General features: G+C 36.5%; 2 protein-coding genes across 2 annotated transcripts in view; both read left to right on the forward strand.

The window, feature by feature from the left end:
• pip5k1bb (phosphatidylinositol-4-phosphate 5-kinase, type I, beta b) overlaps positions 1–1,257 on the forward strand; it is a 41,428-nt gene extending 40,171 nt beyond the window's left edge. The window contains exon 15 of the mRNA XM_084389533.1: positions 276–1,257. Within this exon, the coding sequence (XP_084245659.1) occupies positions 276–278 (3 nt within the window). The 3' untranslated portion in view covers positions 279–1,257. The remainder of the gene's footprint in view (positions 1–275) is intronic.
• A 1,662-nt stretch (positions 1,258–2,919) lies between these two features.
• unc45b (unc-45 myosin chaperone B) lies at positions 2,920–18,371 on the forward strand. The gene is made up of 20 exons (XM_084389360.1): positions 2,920–3,022; positions 3,846–4,016; positions 6,496–6,532; positions 6,690–6,865; positions 6,951–7,040; positions 7,168–7,335; positions 10,928–11,093; positions 11,222–11,392; positions 12,397–12,568; positions 12,668–12,968; positions 13,078–13,172; positions 13,997–14,138; positions 14,210–14,350; positions 14,508–14,635; positions 14,779–14,845; positions 14,929–15,042; positions 15,275–15,390; positions 17,346–17,463; positions 17,560–17,715; positions 17,850–18,371. Exons 1-20 carry the CDS (start codon positions 3,017–3,019, stop codon positions 18,111–18,113), a joined length of 2,799 nt encoding a protein of 932 aa, XP_084245486.1. The 5' UTR covers positions 2,920–3,016; the 3' UTR covers positions 18,114–18,371.
• Positions 18,372–20,000: the final 1,629 nt, after the last annotated feature.

Genomic DNA, 20,000 nt, shown 5'->3' on the forward strand with positions numbered 1-20,000 from the left:
TTTTATAATAATAATAATACATTAACAAATAATAATTATTGTATATAAATAAAAACTTTCAGAAATGTATATTTAGAAATATTTATAAATGATTACAATGATATATATATATATATATATATATATATATATAGTATAAATATCAGATTAATTATAATTATTTATATTATATTACAACATTTATTAAAAAAAAAATATATATATATATTTTGAAAGTTTTATACATAACTTGTAACTGTTATAAACTTTGATCATGTTGTTGATCATCTTTCCAGTGAGGAGCAAAATGAGATGTTTCTTCATCTCTCCCCTGGATCCTCATGTGCCAAGAGCGCCCCCTGCTGCCAAACAAATAAAAGAAGTCAGAAGAAGAAAGTGCTGACTTTCGCCAATACAGCAACTACAAAAAGACATCTGTATCTAATCCCAATGCTAAACATTTCCTTGGACTGTGGCTATAAGATGGACATCCAACCAAAAGCAGATTGTGCTTTTGTAGCCCTGAGCTTCTCAGCAGCGAAAGAACTCTACAGATTAAAGGTAGCTCTGGGGTCAGAGACTGAAGACAGACTTGACGTCATTCGTTGTTTCGTAGACATGCAATAAATACACTCCTCTGATATGCAAAGATGGTTTCTAACAGCTATCCTCTTTACCTCTTAAAGGATCTAGTCTTTAGTGATCTAGATGCAATGCTTGTGATTCAAACTCTAGCTAACAGAGCTGTTCAGATATTTTTAAATGTGCAATTTTTCATACATTATACAAGTGTGTGTTATGGTAGTTCTCCTCACTGGAGTAATAATCCTGATGTTTTATTTCCAAGGAAACACACAGTTTCTAGGAAACAATGGAAGCGTGACTTTAGTTCTCAGACATCTCTTATGAGCACAGATGTGTGACGTACTGTAAATGTAGGAGTGTAACTTCAGTCATTCTCAGATTTATGCTGGCACATAAGCTCCTGATAATCAAGAGTGGGACTCGATCAGCAGTGTATCATTTACATCTATCCAGATGCCAGATTGTTTTTATGTGCTAAAATGCAGATGAGAAGTCAGTCTTTCATGTGGGGATTGGGTGAGTTTCATACACGCATATACATTCTCTCAGGAGATCCTTTTCCTAGAGGCATCCAAATGATTGCTTGATGTTATGCTAGTGCGCTTCTGATTTTAAATGCCATGTCTTTTGAATATTATTATTGCACCTTTGTTTGTTTTGAGGCCATAATTTATTAAATCATTATTATAAATGTACATTGTGTTGGTCTGAATTTCATGTTGACCAATATTTGGCCATTTTGAGATTATCGGGACGTGCCAATAACCAGTTTCACTCGGTCGATTTACAGTGTTGGATGTTGGATACCAAACTTAATTGGATTTTCATGGGTGTTTTGAATCAATAATTGAAAGATTATGTGTTTCAAATATTTATAGCCTGATGTATTTTGTATATAGCGTAAAACTCATCCATTGCTTAGGTTATTCCCAGGGTGTTTGTGGGAAAGTTCTTCCTGTGTGGCTGTATGCTGCGTTTCCCTCAGGATGTCCCTGTGATCTCATTTGTATGCAAATTAGCTGTAGGTATAAAGTTTTGTTCCACAGTCAGAACTTTGGGTTAAGATTTTTTGAAGTCCGACACACTGACATCGCTGCCGAAGACCTGTACACCACTACCTTCAATAAATTATTCTCCCCACAAGAGCTCTGATCAAGCTTATGCATTCGAAAAATCTATTGGCTAAATCCAATCTATTCCATTTTGGTAAATATGTATACATTTCACTTCCATTAAAGTGTGTTGTAAAATGTGCTGTAAAATGTACAGCGTACAGAAGTTTGAAGTCGTAAGACCTTTTAATGTTTTTGAAGGAAGTCTCATGCTTTACTAAGGCTGCATTTATTTGATAAAAAGTACAGTAAAAACAGTAATATTGTTAAATATTATTACGGTTTAAAAGAACTGTTCTTGTATTTTAATATATTTTATTTATTATATCATTACTGTAGTCTTCAGTGTCACATGATCCTTTAGAAATCATTCTAATATGCTGATTTGCTCAAGAAACATTCCTTTATATTATCAATGTTGAAAACAGTTGTACTGCTTAACATGTTTGTGGAAACTTTGTGATTTTGTTTCTGACCAATTTAATGTGTCCTTTCTGAAGAAAAGTATACATTTATTTCTTTATAAAAATGTTACTCAAACAGTAGTGTATATATTATGTATGTATATATCACTTAGATATCAAAATCAGCATTGTCACTGAAAGTATCTCATCTTTAACTGCTTTTTATGTACAGTATACATGGTGACAACAGGGCATGTATAGTGATATAATGTCTTTATCAATAACCGTGAATATATTGGTGATGTATACAGAGAGGTTAAAAGATTAATCCAAATCCAACAGTTAAAGTAGCCAAATAAACAAATTCGGGTTGCAGGATGTTTTGTTATGAGTGTAACACCTTCCCCCAGTTCTTTCTGTTGGAGAGTCCTTCCATTCTAGAAAGTACCAGTGAGACCTCCAGCACACCAGCTGTTCTGAGACACCCCCTCCCATCAGGTGGCTCTGGACATTTGCTACTGATTTCTCAGCTGTCATACCCTCTCCCTAAATAGACCATATCAAAGACAGGCCATTTCACTGATATAAGGGGTGACCACATTATCTGCTAATTAAAATGAATCTACCATAATAGGAATAAATGAACAGCATGATGTGGAATTGGGAAAAACCATGTAAAATGTAATCTCAGGTTGTGACTGATAAGATGCATAATGCATTTGTATCACCAGGTGGGGTGGGTTAAGACCGTGCCACCCCTCACAATGAAATGGATCCATCCGTTATCCTGGTTTGTGCCCCCCATGAGCAACGTGTAGATATAAGAGACCCTTGGCCTTGGCGGGGGGGCGTTACAACTGATAAACCCCAAAGACAAGAAACTACACTTTGACACAGAACAGATTTTCCTCTCACGACGAAGCAGAATTCACTTCAATGACGGTAAGTAACTATAATCACATGCATAATCTGTAGTCATAGGTGACAGAATGGGGAATATGTCTAATTTATAGAAAACAGAAGTTGCCATTCACTGTGTTCAGTATTGTCGAGGTAGGATCTCTTATGAGGCCACACTGTTGCCCAAATAAGGCTTGAGGGTCAGACAGTTAAAGTCAGAGATAACATGTGCTTGACCACTTGCTTGAGAAAATTGGCACCTAAATGGTAAGTTTGAACATGTTTTGATGTGCGAAATTTAAATGTTACAAGGAATGTGTTTGAATTAAAGGTTTGTAATTAAGGCAAGACAAAAATACAGTTTTTTCATGCACTGGTCAGTGTTGAGATTTTGGGCTATTTGCCTTTTCATAATGTGTGTTTTCAGACTAGTGGAAGATCATTTCCAAAATACACTTTTAAGTGTTTGTTTTTATTTATTTTCTTTTGCACTTTATCTATTTACATGTGTGTCTGTAGATTTGAATTACAATACATATCTTTAAAAAAAAAGTTTCTCATGCACTGAGGCAAAAATCTCCTCTAAACAAAGAAATCTCCTACACAACATAATACATATTATGTATGTTACATAATATTTTTTGCTTATTTGAAAATATATACACTATATATATGATAATAATATGAATAATTGCATATTTTTTACCACGAATGCTGCTATTTTTAATGTTGTGTGCAAGTATATTGTCTGAAAGTTCTATTAAATTAATTTTAAATCTAACACTTACGTGAATTTGACTATATACAGAAAAAGGGTTGCATTTGAACAATATGCAACCTTCTAAATTGTAACATTCTCTGATAGATGGGAGAAATTGGAGATCCAGTCCAGTTAAAGGATGAGGGTAACAAGTACTTCCAGGCTGGAGAAATCGACAAAGCCATTGAGAGCTACACTAAAGCCATAAAGGCCTGCAAAGATAAGAAAGTGCTAGCGGTCATCTACAGGAACAGATCAGCCTGTTTCCTGAAAAAGGTAAGGAGTTTACATCCTGTACACATTATGAGCCTAGTAGTGCATTTAATTCCTCCTGGGAAATTCTTATTTCCGAGTTCTGTCATTAATTATTCACCCTCATGTCGTTCCAAACCCATCAGACTTTCGTTCATCTTCGGAACATAAATATAGATCTTTTTGATGAAATCGGAGAGCTTTCTGTCCCTCTGTAGACAGCTACGCAACTGACACTTTGACACTTCAAAAAGTTCATAAAGAGATCATAAAACTAATGCATATGAATTGAGTGATTTTTGGCTTTTATTCACATATAAACATTCATCAACTCACATCAAGTCTGGTAAACGGAAGCTCAAGCATGTTCGCTTGATGTGCGTGAACCAATGAGGTTCATTCTCGTGTTACGCAGCACGTTTGAGCTTCTGCAAGAATCAATGAGGTTCATTCTCGCGTTACGGAGCACGTTTGAGCTTCTGCAAGAACCAATGAGGTTCATTCTCGCGTTACGGAGCACGTTTGAGCTTCTGCAAGAACCAATGAGGTTCATTCTCGCGTTACGGAGCACGTTTGAGCTTCTGCAAGAACCAATGGGGTTCATTCTCGTGTTACGGAGCACGTTTGAGCTTCTGCAAGAACCAATGGGGTTCATTCTCGTGTTACGCAGCACGTTTGAGCTTCTGCAAGAACCAATGAGGTTCATTCTCGTGTTACGCAGCACGTTTGAGCTTCTGCAAGAACCAATGAGGTTCATTCTCGCGTTACGGAGCACGTTTGAGCTTCTGCAAGAACCAATGAGGTTCATTCTCGCGTTACGGAGCACGTTTGAGCTTCTGCAAGAACCAATGGGGTTCATTCTCGTGTTACGGAGCACGTTTGAGCTTCTGCAAGAACCAATGGGGTTCATTCTCGTGTTACGCAGCACGTTTGAGCTTCTGCAAGAACCAATGAGGTTCATTCTCGTGTTACGCAGCACGTTTGAGCTTCTGCAAGAACCAATGAGGTTCATTCTCGCGTTATGGAGCACGTTTGAGCTTCTGCAAGAACCAATGAGGTTCATTCTCGCGTTACGCAGCACGTTTGAGCTTCTGCAAGAACCAATGAGGTTCATTCTTGTGTTATGGAGCACGTTTGAGCTTCTGCAAGAACCAATGAGGTTCATTCTCGCGTTACGGAGCACGTTTGAGCTTCTGCAAGAACCAATGAGGTTCATTCTCGCGTTACGGAGCACGTTTGAGCTTCTGCAAGAACCAATGGGGTTCATTCTCGTGTTACGGAGCACGTTTGAGCTTCTGCAAGAACCAATGGGGTTCATTCTCGTGTTACGCAGCACGTTTGAGCTTCTGCAAGAACCAATGAGGTTCATTCTCGTGTTACGCAGCACGTTTGAGCTTCTGCAAGAACCAATGAGGTTCATTCTCGCGTTATGGAGCACGTTTGAGCTTCTGCAAGAACCAATGAGGTTCATTCTCGCGTTACGCAGCACGTTTGAGCTTCTGCAAGAACCAATGAGGTTCATTCTTGTGTTATGGAGCACGTTTGAACTTCCGCAAGAGGTTTGTTTGTGTGCATCTAGAATGTTTGACTGAGCTTCTGTTTATGTTCGCTGATCAATGTTTATATGTGAATAAAAGACTCATTTAAATCTGGTCATCATATAAAGCGATCGAGTCTCTTCAGAAAATTTGGACTAAACCGCTCAATTCATATGGATTAGATTTACAATCTCTTTATGAACTTTTTGAAGCGTCAAAGTGTCAGTTGTGTAGCTGTCAATGGAGGGACAGAAAGCTCTCCTATTTCACCAAAAATATCTTCATTTGTGTTCCGAAGATGAATGAAAGTCTTCGCTCATGAGGGTGAGTAAATGATAGAATTTTAAATTTTGAGTGAACTCTCCCTTTAATTAAAGGAGCTGTATGTAAGATTGTGGCCATAACTGGTACTGCAATCACTTTCAAATTACCATAGAGCGGTGTATCCCCTCCCCCTCCCCCCTGACTCGAGGTTGCCAGATAGGCTGCAGGATCCAGCACGAACGTTTGTAGCTGCAGCTGTGGTAACTAGAGCTGAGCTGGCAACCCGGTTGCCGAAACACTACTGACTTCGTGATTGGTAGATAGGTGGAGGGTGGCGCTTCAGGCCAAAACACAACATGACAACATCAACATCAGTTGAGGGCTGCAACTTCACTTTTTAAATATCCTGGCCGGACTACTGTTGTCAGTGATATAAATATTTGAAATGAACATGATTTCTTAATGTCTAGTGACATATCAGGGCCATTTTATGATTAATTGAAATACATTTCTTACATACAGCTCCTTTAACTACACAAAAATATAGCACTTTTTTAAAACCCAACTCATAAAGACCGGGGTTCAAATAAAATCCCGACTCTTTGATGGGATTCAACTCATTAAATACGATCTTCCCGACATGACTTGAATGTGCCATCAAATATTTCTGAATGATTTTCATTTGATGTCTTGTTTTCCAGGAAAATTATAACAATGCAGCATCAGACGCCACTAAAGGTATGATTTGCTAATTTATTCTTCCTCCTTTTTTTTGTTTTTTTACGTTTTCAGCTCTGATTTTTCAAGTATACCATCAAGCATCTAAAACATGTTTCTCTTGGTCCATTAAAAAAAAACTGATAAATGCTGATCTGTTTCTTTTATACAATTGCAGCAATCGATGTGGATGCTGCAGACATCAAGGCTCTGTACAGAAGATGCCAAGCACTCGAGAAGCTTGGCAAACTGGACATGGCCTTTAAGGACGTACAGAGATGTGCAACTATTGAGCCTAAAAACAAGACCTTCCTTGAGACCCTCAGAAGACTCGGAGCTGAGATCCAACAGAAGGTGAGGATCGCTTCTGTCAAAATGCTTCTGAGTTCTCGTAACGAACATCTGAGTCTCTAAGGAGCATATCTGATTTTCCCCACAGCTGAAAACGACCTTCTCAACTGACTCCAGAGTGCAGAACATGTTTGACATCCTATTTTCAGATGAATCAGATAAGGAAAAGAGAGAAAAGGTTTGAACAGTTTCCTAGAACTCTGTTCCCTTTTAGCTTAAAAACAGTAAAGCAAAACTAAATGAATGTAATTTGCAGTAACATATCTCTCAGTTAAACTGAACAACATGTTTGTTGGGTCCACTAGGCTGCCAACAACCTGATTGTCCTGGCCAGAGAGGACGCGGGAGCAGAGAGAATATTCCAGGAGAACGGTGTGCCTTTACTTGTGCAGCTGATTGACACAGGAAACTCTGAGATGATTCTGGCAGCCATCCGGACCCTGTCAGGAATGTGCACAGGCCACAGAGCAAGGGTGAGGAACAGACAAATAACCAATACATTTTATTTTTTTTACATCCTCTTACCTGCAAAGAAAAATTACACAAATGAAAATGATACATAAAATGCATATATACTGAGATATTGAGACTTGTTTTAAGATAATTTATACTGAATTAATTTGTATTATTTTTTATGTTGTATTTTATATTAAAATAAGATTTTTTCTTCTTCTTATATTTAGGCATAAATATAACATTTATGTGAGAGGGAAAAAAATTTGTCAAAATGAATTTGCTTATTTATAGGGGTAAGAAAAATATCCTTCAATTAACATACTTTCTGAATGCATTAATGTATTATAATAAATTCACATTAAGTATTATATAAAATATTATTATTGTTTTTTCTGAAAAACAAGAAAAAATACTGACTAAAATGTTTTTGTAAATTAATGCAATAAAGAATACAATATAAGAATATAGATAAATAATAAGGAATACAATAAAGATCCATTTAAATATTAAAGCGCAAGAAGACGCGAAAGAGAACTCAGTTCGGTACTCACGTAGCCTGGCAAGCCAGACCTACATCAAGATGTTAGGTCTGGCAACTCACCATAGACACGGCTCAATCCGAGGGGTGGGATAAATGGCTGTCTTTCAAATTCCCTCTGCACGCAATAGGATAGCGCTACAACCAACCAGAGCGTTTTCCCAACAGCGGAGCTAACGTTAGTTGATAGATTCAACTTTTGCCATATCTGGCCGGCAAAACTAAGAACACATTTTCCTTTTTTAAGAATGACTTAAGTGCCGTTCTTTGCTCTTTTCTCAAAGAAAAACGTAACTCCAAGTCCTCCAGAGTCGCGGCCAAAGCCGATTCGAAAGACTGTTCGCCAGCAGCAGCCATTCTTTGTTTTCAAGTAGCAGGGAACCATCGCAACTCTGTCATCATTATGTTAAGCCCGCCCCGCCTACTCTATACACGACAGTGTTGGGAACGTTACTTTAAAAAAGTAATTAGTTATAGTTACTCACTACTTGTTCCAAAAAGTAACTGAGTTAGTAACTGAATTACTCTATAATAAAAGTAACTCGTTACCAGGGAAAGTAACTATTTGCGTTACTGTTAAAAAAAAAGTTGCTATATGTCAAAGAATTTGGATTTTTTTGAGCAGTTTTCACAAGTCAGTTGAAATGAGTAGAACAGACAGGTGTTTGTACATAACTTTCAATATTTATTGCACGTTGACAGACAGCAAGAGGTTTATCCTGCACTTCAAGCATTATCTTTGTAAGAAAAGTAAACAGTTACACCATATAAAGTGCATTTAACTCTAGCAAATTAAATCAACCTCTCTCAACTTTTTATTAAAAGTTTTATTAATAAAGTAAAGGCATTGAACCAGTTTATTTATAGTGCACTGACTGTGCACATTATATAACATTATATATGTTTTATATAATTAGTTTATTAATTAAATGAATAAAAAGACAAAAAGACCTTGAGATACGTTTGGTAATTTGAATGAATTGAAAATTTATTTGCTAAATTTCAGATTAATATATTTGTTTTCCTTAAAATTTTAATTAGCAGTAACTTAAACACTTTGCAGTTTGAATGTCCTGTATAAACAAAATTACGGATTATGTTTTTATGTTTCCACTGTTCGATCGCGTCCGCGCCTCACACACACACACACACGCACACAAATGCAAACACTTTGCGACTTTTCGATCGCGCCCGCGCCTCTCTTTCTCTTTTTCTTTCTCTCTCTCACACACACAATAAACAAAATTACGGATTATGTTTTTATGTTTCCACTGTTCGATCGCGTCCGCGCCTCACACACACACACACACAAATGTAAACACTTTGCAACTTTTCGATAGCGCCCGCGCCTCTCTCTCTCTTTCTCTCTCTCTCTCTCTCGGTTCAATACGAATACATGTACCGTTCCACCCCTAGTTCTTGCCTTTGACCTCAATTAATTTGAAGTAGTGCTTATATCTCCACCTTGAAAATGCTAACTTTTCATCGGATTGCTCCTGACTCGCCATCTCTGCTGCTTCATCGAATCTCTGTTTAGCTGGTGTGTGTGTGTGTGTGTGTGTGTGTGGCGCGTGTGCTGGCATGTGTGTAAAAACACTGGCTCTGATTGGTTACCATGAAACACATGGCTCTGCCTTAGCCAATCATAATCGCTTACCTCGTTATTAACCCACCTCCTCACTAGCTGTGCGAACCATAGACAGTATATAAACGGTGCGAACCAGGGGTGCGTTCGGATTAAACAGTTTATTCAATCAATATATAGTAACGCACCTACTTTAACGTCCAGAAATGTTAACGGCGTTGTAACGACGGGTTACAAAAGTAATTAGTTAGATTACCCCGTTACTGAAAAAATAACGTCGTTACCTAACGCCGTTCTTTTAAACGGCGTTATTCCAAACACTGATACACGATGTGATTGGCCTGACCTAATTTAGTTTTTTCCAGCTTGAAAGTCAACGGAGAGTTGCTAGACTACCCTGGCTGCAAAATAAATGTTGCTGCCGCTAGGGTGCGTCTAGATTTCTAGGCTAGTACTCACGCACTGTGTGAGAAGTTTTGAGTAAGCACACATCCGAAGAGCGTGCAAGTGCGTCTTGCGCTTGAATGGAAGAACACATTATGAACACACACAAAAAGCCCGTCTTGGCGAATATACTCTTGAACACAGTCGGTTTTGTCTTAAGTGAACCTAAACAGTTGAGATATAAAACACATGTGTAACACTATATTGGATCCATGCATTAGGTCTTAAAGTGACAACAGCGTAATATTCCTGCAGTGTTTTTAATGTTAATCAAACAAAGGACAAGGGAAAAAATCACTCACTGCTCTTGATTGAATAACTTTTGCAACTTTAATAAGTGTTAGTATATATTTAATTTATACAGTGAAGACTATGCAGTTATTTTACATTTGATTACTTTATTCAATTTCTGTATCTGAAAACTACTGTTAGACCTACATGAAAAATGTGTTTGTTCTATTGTATTTATTTGTGCTATTGCTCATAATTTGATTATTTGTTCTTATTTTATTACTGAATGCTTACTTGTCTTGCTAGTACTTTTTGCTGTGGTATCAAAATTGGAATCTAGAATTGTTATCTGAGGTTTGGTGTCATAACCTTTTTTTCTTCTTAAGGTTGCATGGGTAAAACACAGTGAAAACAGTAACTATTTTAATTTATGTATTAATTTTTTGTTATGGGGCCAATGAAAATGTTGGCAGGGAAAGTAAAAATTTTAACCACTGCTCTGATTGGGCCAGTAGAAAAAATCCTTAGCGTTGAGCCCTGACCTATTAAGATACTGTATTATACATACATATATATATATATATACTGTTTTTTTTTTTTTTTTTTACTGGAAAAAATACAGACTAAAAGTTTGTGCAATAAATTATACAACAAAAGAATATATAAATAATAAGGAATACAATAAAGATCACTATACACCCATTTTATTTCATGGGGTCTTAAAGGCAATATCAGTCCTCTTGGTCAAATTTTCTGTGTTTGTGGCCATTTATTTATAAATGTTTATTAATAATGTGTTTGGGTTTTAAAGGCAACTGCAATCATCCACATGGTGGGAATAAGCAAACTGTGCAGCATCATGGCTGTGGACAATGAGGAGATTGCCCTGGCAACTGCAAACCTGTTCCAGTGTGTCAATGACTCCCTTGCTGGAGGAGACAAGAGAAATTACGGCAAAGAAGAGGCCCTCGTACTCGGTAAGAGAGGACAGCGTAGAAAATGAGCATTCAGAGGAGCATTGCTGAAGATTGTGATCATTTGAACCAATTTGCAATAGACTATTGAGTGTTAAAAGTGCAAACTGCTTTTGTCCGATGACTGGCAGACTCCAGTAGGGACTTGAAGGATATCCTGCTTGCCTTGTTGGAGATGATCGCAAGCAAGAAGGTGTCTGGACATGGCCGAGACCAGGCTCTGAACCTCCTGACCAGGAATGTGCCAAGAAAAGACAAAAAAGACACTGATAACTCCAAGTGTCTTTTCACCATTGACCACGGTACGTTTCATCAGTATTGTACAGTGGTTCTCAACCTACAACCTTCACAAACAAGATTTAAGCCTAGTCCCAGACTAAAATGCGTGTTTGAGCTGTTTTAACTGGAAGCAACTTGCACTGGCATATCTTAAAATATATCACTGCCATTGTCCCAAGATGCACATCAGTAATGTTTTTTCTAAGACATGTTTACAAAACCTAATTAAATGTCCTAATTGAACTAAGGCCTAATCCTGGCTTAATCTAAGCCCTGTCTGTGAAACCAGTTTTTTTTTATTTTACTTAACCTCCTCAACACCTGTTTTGAGGATGTTTTTCTTTCACACTTTAGTTTAGTGTCCAATTCTCACTATTACATTAAACTTTTGCCTCAATAAACTCCTAATTACTGCTTCTGAATAATAAGGTAGTTGTTAAATTTAGGTATTGGGTAGGATTAAGGGATGTAGAATAAGGTCATGCAGAATAATGCATTAATATGTGCTTTAATAAGTACTAATAAACAGCCAATATCCTAGTAATATGCATGCTAATAAGCACCTCGTTAATAGTGAGAATTGGACCCTAAACTAAAGTGTTAGCTTTTTTATTTTAAAAACCAGGATTCTAACTGTCTTGAAAAACCTGGATGTAAGAGAAAACCTAGTGATTTCTTGACCTGGGAAAGTCATGTAAATTTATAAAATCTTATAACTCCATTTCCATTTAATGAATATAAAGGTTTTCTAGTTATACCAGGCTCAAAAAGTATTGGGTAGAAGCTGTAAGTAAAAAAAAAAATTTCTTCTAAGTCTTTATTCTTATTGCTAATCCATAAATCACCCAAAAAAAGTGAATTGCCCTTCAAATATTGTTACGTTTGAGAACCACTGGTGTAGAATGAAGAAAGAGATTACACATTGTATTCGCTGTCCAAAGCAATAATTATTCTTTCAACTCCTTGGAAGGACTGAAATTACATGTTTTAATGTTGTTGTTTTTTAATGGAATTGTCTCGAAAACAGGCCTGAAGAAGATTCTGAAGGTCTGCGGTCAGGTTCCAGAACTTCCTGATCAGTTGCCGCTGACAGAAAACACACAGCTGATTGCCAGTGTTCTCCTCAACAAGCTCTATGATGACTTGCGCTGTGACCCTGAGCGAGATAACTTCAGAGATGTCTGTAATGAGTACATTAAGTAAGTTCCACTTTTGCCACAAAACGTATAGAATTCATAGATCGTGGCACATAAAATTATACATATACTATACTTAATGTCACTGGTTTTCATCAACAGGGGCAAGTTTGACCCCAATGACATGGACAAAAACATCCATGCCATCAATGCTTTGTCAGGCATTCTACAGGGGCCGTTTGACGTGGGAAACGCCCTTGCGGGTCATCAGGGCATTATGGAGATGATGGTGGCGCTTTGTGGATCCGAGCGTGAAGTGGACCAGTTGGTAGCAGTGGAGGCCCTCATTCACGCGTCTACCAAAACCAGCAAAGCCTCCTTCTTTATCAGCAATGGAGTATCTCTGCTGAAGGACATGTACAAGAAAACTAAGAATGATAAGATCAAGATCAGAGCCCTTGTGGTACGCAAATTGCATGCTGTAATGCTATTCAAACTGTGTTTGTTGCAGTGGTCATTAATGATTGAATGAGAGCAGTTGATATATTTTGTAACATAAATTTCTTTCTCAGGGTCTGTGTAAACTGGGATCAGCTGGAGGAGATGATTACAGCATGAGACAATTTGCAGAGGGTTCCACTGAGAAACTGGCCAAGCAGTGCAGAAAGTGAGAACGCTAGATATCTTTAATTAGAAGGACTTATATTATGAGACATTTTCCTTTATCTTTTAATATAGTGGTTTAATATAATTTGAAAACATACAATACCGTTCAAAATTTTAGGGTAAGTAAGATGTTTTTGAAAGAAATTAATACATTTATTCAGCAATGATGCATTCAATTAATAAAAAGTAAAGAAATGTATAATGTTACAAAAGATTTCTATTTCAAATGAATGCTGTTCATTTGAACTTTCTATTCATCAAAGAATAAAAAAAAAAAAAAAAAAACTGTATCATGGTTTCCACAAATAATTAAGCAGCAACTGTTTTCAACATTGATAATAATAAGAAATGTTTCTTGAGCACCAAATCAGCATATTTGAATCCTTTCTGAAGGATCAGGTGACTGAAGACTGGAGTAATGATGCTGAAAATTCAGCTTTACCATCACCGAAATAAATTACATTTTAGAAATATATTCAAAAGAAAACATTTATTTTAAATTATTTCACAAAACTACTGTTTTTACTGTTCTTTGATCAAATAAATGCAGCCTTGGTGAGCAGTAGAGACTTCTATCAAAAACATTTTAAAAAACGACCGGAATTACCGACCCCAAACCTTCAGAACTCAAAACTTCCTCCCCAGTCCAAAAAGACTGAAACTAAGATGGAAAACACTTCATTTCTGATGCCAGAAACTCATTAAACACATTAACATACGACCATTGTCAACAATGCCTATTCAGCGTTTGTTTTGTTTGTAATTGCTCCATGCAAATGTTTTGGGGTCAGACTGCATTTCAACCATAGATTTGGTTTATTCCAGGTGGCTCTGCAACCCTACACTTGATGTGCGCACCAGGAAATGGGCCATTGAAGGCTTGGCTTATCTTACCAATGATGCTGATGTAAAAGATGATTTTGTTGAGGACGAAGCAGCTATGAGGGCCATGTTTGAACTCGCCAAGGTATGTGAAAAACCTAATAGGGAAGATTCACGTGTATGTACAAATGTACAATATATATTTTTCTCTCATAGTCAAAAGATAAGACCATCCTATATGCTGTCGCCTGCACCCTGGTCAACTGCACCAACAGCTATGACAAGAAAGATATCCTCCCGGAGTTGGTGCAGCTGGCCAAGTTCTCCAAACAACACGTCCCTGAGCAGCACCCGAAGGTAACATAGACAGAATCCTGTGATGTGGCAAATTAATCTTTAAAAGTACAAATATCACATTTATTTTCTTAATAAATACTCATAAATATGCATGTTTAAAAATGTTAGTACATGGTGTCACACTGCTGTCACTGCTTGCATTTTGCTTGTGCTTTAGGATAAGAAGGACTTTATTGAAAGGCGAGTGAAAAGGCTTTTGAAAGCGGGAGTCACATCAGCTATCGCTGTCATGGTCAAAGCAGATAATTCCATCCTGACTGATCAAACCAAAGAGATGCTTTCAAGGTTTTATTTTGTTATGTTTTGTTTTGGTACTATATCGCTTGTTTTTGACTTTGGACCCTGATGCAAAAAATATAATATGCTCTGATTATGTATTGTTTTTTATGCTGCCGAAGTTAATACACTTACTTTTTTTGTCCACCCAGAGTGTTTCTTGCCTTGGCAAATGATATTAAAGATCGTGGCACAATTGTAGCTCAGGGTGGAGGAAAGGTAAAAGACCACAGAGCAAATACAAACCCATAGTAAATCTCATATTTTGATAGATAAAAACTATTCACTACTATGTGCGACAGGCTTTGATCCCATTAGCCCTGGAAGGAACCACAAACGGAAAAGTAAAGGCCAGCCATGCTCTGGCTAAGATTGCTGCCGTCTCCAATCCTGAAATGGCCTTTCCTGGCGAGAGGGTAAGATAACCTTTTACATCTGTAGCAATATTAAAGCCAGACGAATGGGTAAAATACAGGAAAGCTTAAAGGGGAAGGATACCTTAAAATACATTTTTGCATTTCACGACACATTATTGATAACCATATTACACATTACTTTAAATATTAAGGGTATTCTGAGCATGAAAAAATCTAAAATAAAATGTAATGTAATATCTAATTTTCCATGTTTCTACTCTTTCCATTACAGATATATGAAGTTGTGCGACCACTGGTTTCCTTGCTAAATACAGAACGAGATGGTATGGAAAACTTTGAAGCTCTGCTGGGTCTTACAAATCTTGCTGCCTTAAATGACAAACTTCGGTGAGTGTCAAACATTCTGGTTGGGGATTTGTTCAAAACCCCCACCATTAAGTTTTAAATGCAAAAATAAAGGAAAGGCAGGATTCAGAACCAACAAAACAAAAACAAAATGCAGTATCACAAAGACCAAAATAACAAGACATCAGAACAAAAGGTGCAAAAGGTGCTTATTGATAATTGCCCGGTTAACTTGTCCACCCAGGTGAAAAATCTTGGGGTTATACTTGATGGTTTGCTTTCTTTTAGTTCTCATATTAATAATATTTCACGTATTGCATCTTTTCACTTACGTAATATTGCTAGACTTCGTTCTTCACTTTCTCAACATTGTACTGAAGTACTCATTCATGCTTTGGTTACATATCGGATTGATTATTGTAATTCCCTTTTATTTGGTATTTCTGAAAAACAACTTTACAGATTACAGTTCATTCAGAACTCAGCAGCCAGGATTGTTACACATTCACGTACTTTTGATCATATAACTCCAATTCTTTACCAACTGCACTGGCTTCCTGTTCGTTACCGTGTACATTATAAAATATTACTCCAGTCCTTACATATAAAGCTCTTCATAATTTGGCTCCTCAATATCTTTCAGATCTTCTTCATTTGTATAGACCTCTGCGTTCTTTGAGATCATCTTCTGCAGACTTATTGTCTGTTCCAAATTTCAAGATGAGTTCATTTGGTGGTAGAGCTTTTAGCTGTGTGGCGCTGTGTTAAGCTATGGAATGCTTTACCTCTGCATATTCGCCAAATGGATTCAATTTCCAATTTTAAAGTTCAGATAAAAACGTATCTGTTTAGAATTGCTTTTAATGATATGATTGTTTGATGTGTAGTTTGTGCTTTGTATGCCTTGTTTTTATTGCCTTGTTTTATATTGTACGGTGTCCTTGAGTGCCCTGAAAGGCGCCCATAAATAAAAAGTATTATTATTATTATTATTATTATTAAAAGAATTGTAGCTAAACACTAACAAGACTTCACAAATACATAAAATACAACCTGGACATGAAGTGGTTTCCTAGAAATTCAGTGAGGGTTCCTTCTGGTTGGCTGATGGAGGAACTGCAGGCTCTAATTTTATTTTTATTTTCTTTATTGAACAAAGAGCAACGGGGATACATGTATCACACAAGAAAAATAAGATAATAAACTCAAGGTAAAGCAAGGCAGTAAATTACATAGGCTTACAAGGCTCTAATGAAAAGCTGCAAATATGGTGTCACATTATGCTGCATCCTAATATGTATACTTCCCAACTATATAGTAGGTTAAAAACAGTGTGTGAAAGGGGAAGTATTAACAGTATTCATAAAAGAGAAGGCAATAAGTACCTGGATGACTAGTACTACAGTAGTCAACATTTGGAAGTGGATCAAAACCTTTCATCAAAGTTATACATGCATTTTGAACAATATCCGTTCTTGTCTTAGGACAACTTTGAATCACTTTTTTTATCCACTTCAAATGTTGACTACTGTACAATAAGTACTACTACTTCCGGCGAGATTCTGAAGTGCGCTTCCAATGGACACTTCACTATTCCATAAGGCCATGGGAGGGGATTTGTGAATGACAGTGAAGTGACACAATTGACACTGGTAGGTATTAATAATTTTGACCAGAAGCTTTTTATTTATTAAACAATTGCACACATTCATATAAATATAGAACATGCATTTTAATGGTTGTGAAGTACATTACTTACTCAATGTAAGGATGGATGGATGTAGATAGATAGATAGATAGATAGATAGATAGATAGATAGATAGATAGATAGATAGATAGATAGATAGATAGATAGATAGATAGATAGATAGATCAAATCAAGATCCATGCTCACACCATAGGGAAACATTTTATTTACATCCAACCAAATCCATAAACCTAAAATTTGGAACTATTCTGGAAATGCAAATCTAATTATTTATCTCTCTTTCCACAGAGTGAAAATCCTAAAAGAAAAAGCACTTCCAGAGATCGAAAACTATATGTTTGAGGAACATGATCAAATCAGACAAGCCGCCACAGAGTGCATGTGCAATCTGGTTTGCTGCAAGGATGTATGAAATTACTATTGAGAATACATTATGCTTATCAAATGTAGCCTTTTTTGTAAGTTTGGATGTAAATATTGACCAGATTCATTATTTTGACAGGTTCAAGACAGATATCTACAAGATGGCAATGATAAACTCAAGCTTCTAATCCTGCTCTGTAGTGAAGATGATGAGCAGCTTCAGAGGGCGGCTGCTGGCGCACTGGCTATGCTCACTGCCGCACAGAAGAAACTCGCAGTTAAGATGACTAAAGTGGTATGTATCGTTAAACAGCCTTCACGTCCCACAGCAATCTACCATTATTGTGGTGGTTCAATGGTACATTGTGGGTATCAGATGCTCATACCAAAGATGATAGACTGTAATATGATTTATTTTATTATCTACAGACTGCGCAGTGGCTTGAGATCTTGCAGAGATTGTGTCTCCATGATAACCCTGAAATTCAGCACAGAGGTCTTGTGACAGTGTTTAACATGCTGGATGCTGATGATGAACTAGCCAAGAAGCTAATTGAAAGTGAATTGCTGGAAATCCTGACATATGTGGCAAAACTGGAGGACAACCCCAAGAAGCAGGATGCTATTAACGCAGCTCGGGCCTGCCTGTCTAGAGCCATGGATCATGGACTTGTAAAGCCGTTTTCACAATAAACAGAAAAAATTAATTGTGACGTGTCATTAGACGAATAGAGAATGGTCTGCTTTCTGGGAAAGTGGAAAGACTGCAAACCATTGGCAATGTTTTCTTTTTTAAATTTCTAATGATTAAGCATAGTTCTTTTTAAGACTACATGTTTGTGTGGCTGTTTGTTTGATCAGTGGTCTTGCATTTGGTATTTATTTCATATTTCATGTATTTTCACATGTGAAGTTTTGATTCACAGATTAAAAAAATCTTCCTTTTTTGAGAAAAGATGACTGGAATCTATTTCTTCATATTGACATCATCAGAATTATTCTTTCACGTATACAAGTATATATTTTACAACCACACACATTTATCATTTATCTCAATCAAAAGGTTTGGCAGGTTAACCTGGTATTTGGCAGGATAAACTGACATTAAATTAACACAACCTAAATTAATAAACCCTGTCAAAATAAGTGTATTGTTAGTTCATGAATGATACCTAATGCATTAATATCAACAAATGAAACCCTTTTATAAAGTGTTACTGTTCCCCCCACAATTCTTATTTAACCCTTTCATGCATAGTGGTCACTACAGTGGACAGCTATTAAAAAAAGCATTTTCTTGAATTTGCACGGGTTTTGATGGCATAGTTGCACATCAACCTCTTCAGTGGACCCTGGTGCATCATCCTATACATTGCAACCAAGTGGCAAGCCGTTGTGTTTCGATTTTTTTCCCTCTCCAAACCAAGATGGCCAATGGTCAGTCAGAAATGCCAAGTTGCTCCGGAATATCCACCCATTCCTTCTATCCTAGGAGACTCTTGTAGGTAAAAAAAATATTGCAGCATCAAGCAATATTTAATGAGTCATATCACAGTAAAATTTTCCAGAGTTTTGATTTTAGATTGGGAGAAAAATCGGATTAATCATCTGTCCACTATAGTGGACCTCATGCATTAATGGCTATATTTCAGCTACAATTCATACTTATACTGTGAATATTGTTTTTGAAAATAGTTAATCTGCAGTGACTTTTTTTTACTGTAAATAAATGTATTTGTATTATTAGAATGTAATTTTCATTGACATCAAAATTTTTTATGTGATTACATAATGTATGTGACTTGTAATGCATTACTTTACTTGTTAGATCAAAAAGTAATCTGATTTCATAATGCACGTTACTGTAATGCGTTTCTTTACTCGTAACATCAAAAGGTAATCTGATTACGTAATGCATGTTACTTGTAATGCGTTTCTTTACTCGTAACATCAGAAAGTAATCTGATTATGTAATGCACATTACTTGTAATTAATTACTTTACTTGTTAGATCAAAAAGTAATCTGATTAGGTAATGCATGTTACTTGTAATACATTACTTGTAACATTAAAAAAAATCTGATTACGTAATGCATGTTACTTGTAACACATTACTTTACTTGTAACATCAAAAAGTAATCTGGTTAGGTAATACATGTTATTTGTAACACATTACTTTACTTGTAACATTAAAAAAAATCTGATTACGTAATGCATGTTACTTGTAACACATTACTTTACTTGTAACATCAAAAAAGTAATCTGAATGCGTTATGCATGTTACTTGTAATGCGTTATCCCCAACACTGCTCATTTCAGATGAGATTGAAAAAAATGTATCGCTAGGTTTTCTCAGAGGAGGGCTATGCTAGAAATGTGTCCATCTTGAACATAATCAGAATTATCAGCTAAGGGTAAATTGACATACTCTGGTACACTGGAGGGAGCATCTGAGTGGTTTCCACAGTTGTACCTTGACAGGCTGTAGAAAATTCTGATGGAATCACATCCTCATGGTCTGATATCAAAGATACGCGAAGTATTGCCTTTGCAATATTTCGCATTTATATTTTTTTGTATA

This window comes from Rutilus rutilus (genome assembly GCF_951802725.1).
Source record: "Rutilus rutilus genome assembly, chromosome: 19".
Classification (NCBI taxonomy): domain Eukaryota; kingdom Metazoa; phylum Chordata; class Actinopteri; order Cypriniformes; family Leuciscidae; genus Rutilus; species Rutilus rutilus.

Bases quoted from the DNA above. Each gene is read 5' to 3' on its own strand.
- unc45b (XM_084389360.1), top strand. The intron at 4,017-6,495 runs GTAAGGAGTTTA...CTTGTTTTCCAG, and splicing joins CAGCCTGTTTCCTGAAAAAG to GAAAATTATAACAATGCAGC. The intron at 12,569-12,667 runs GTAAGTTCCACT...TTTCATCAACAG, and splicing joins GTCTGTAATGAGTACATTAA to GGGCAAGTTTGACCCCAATG.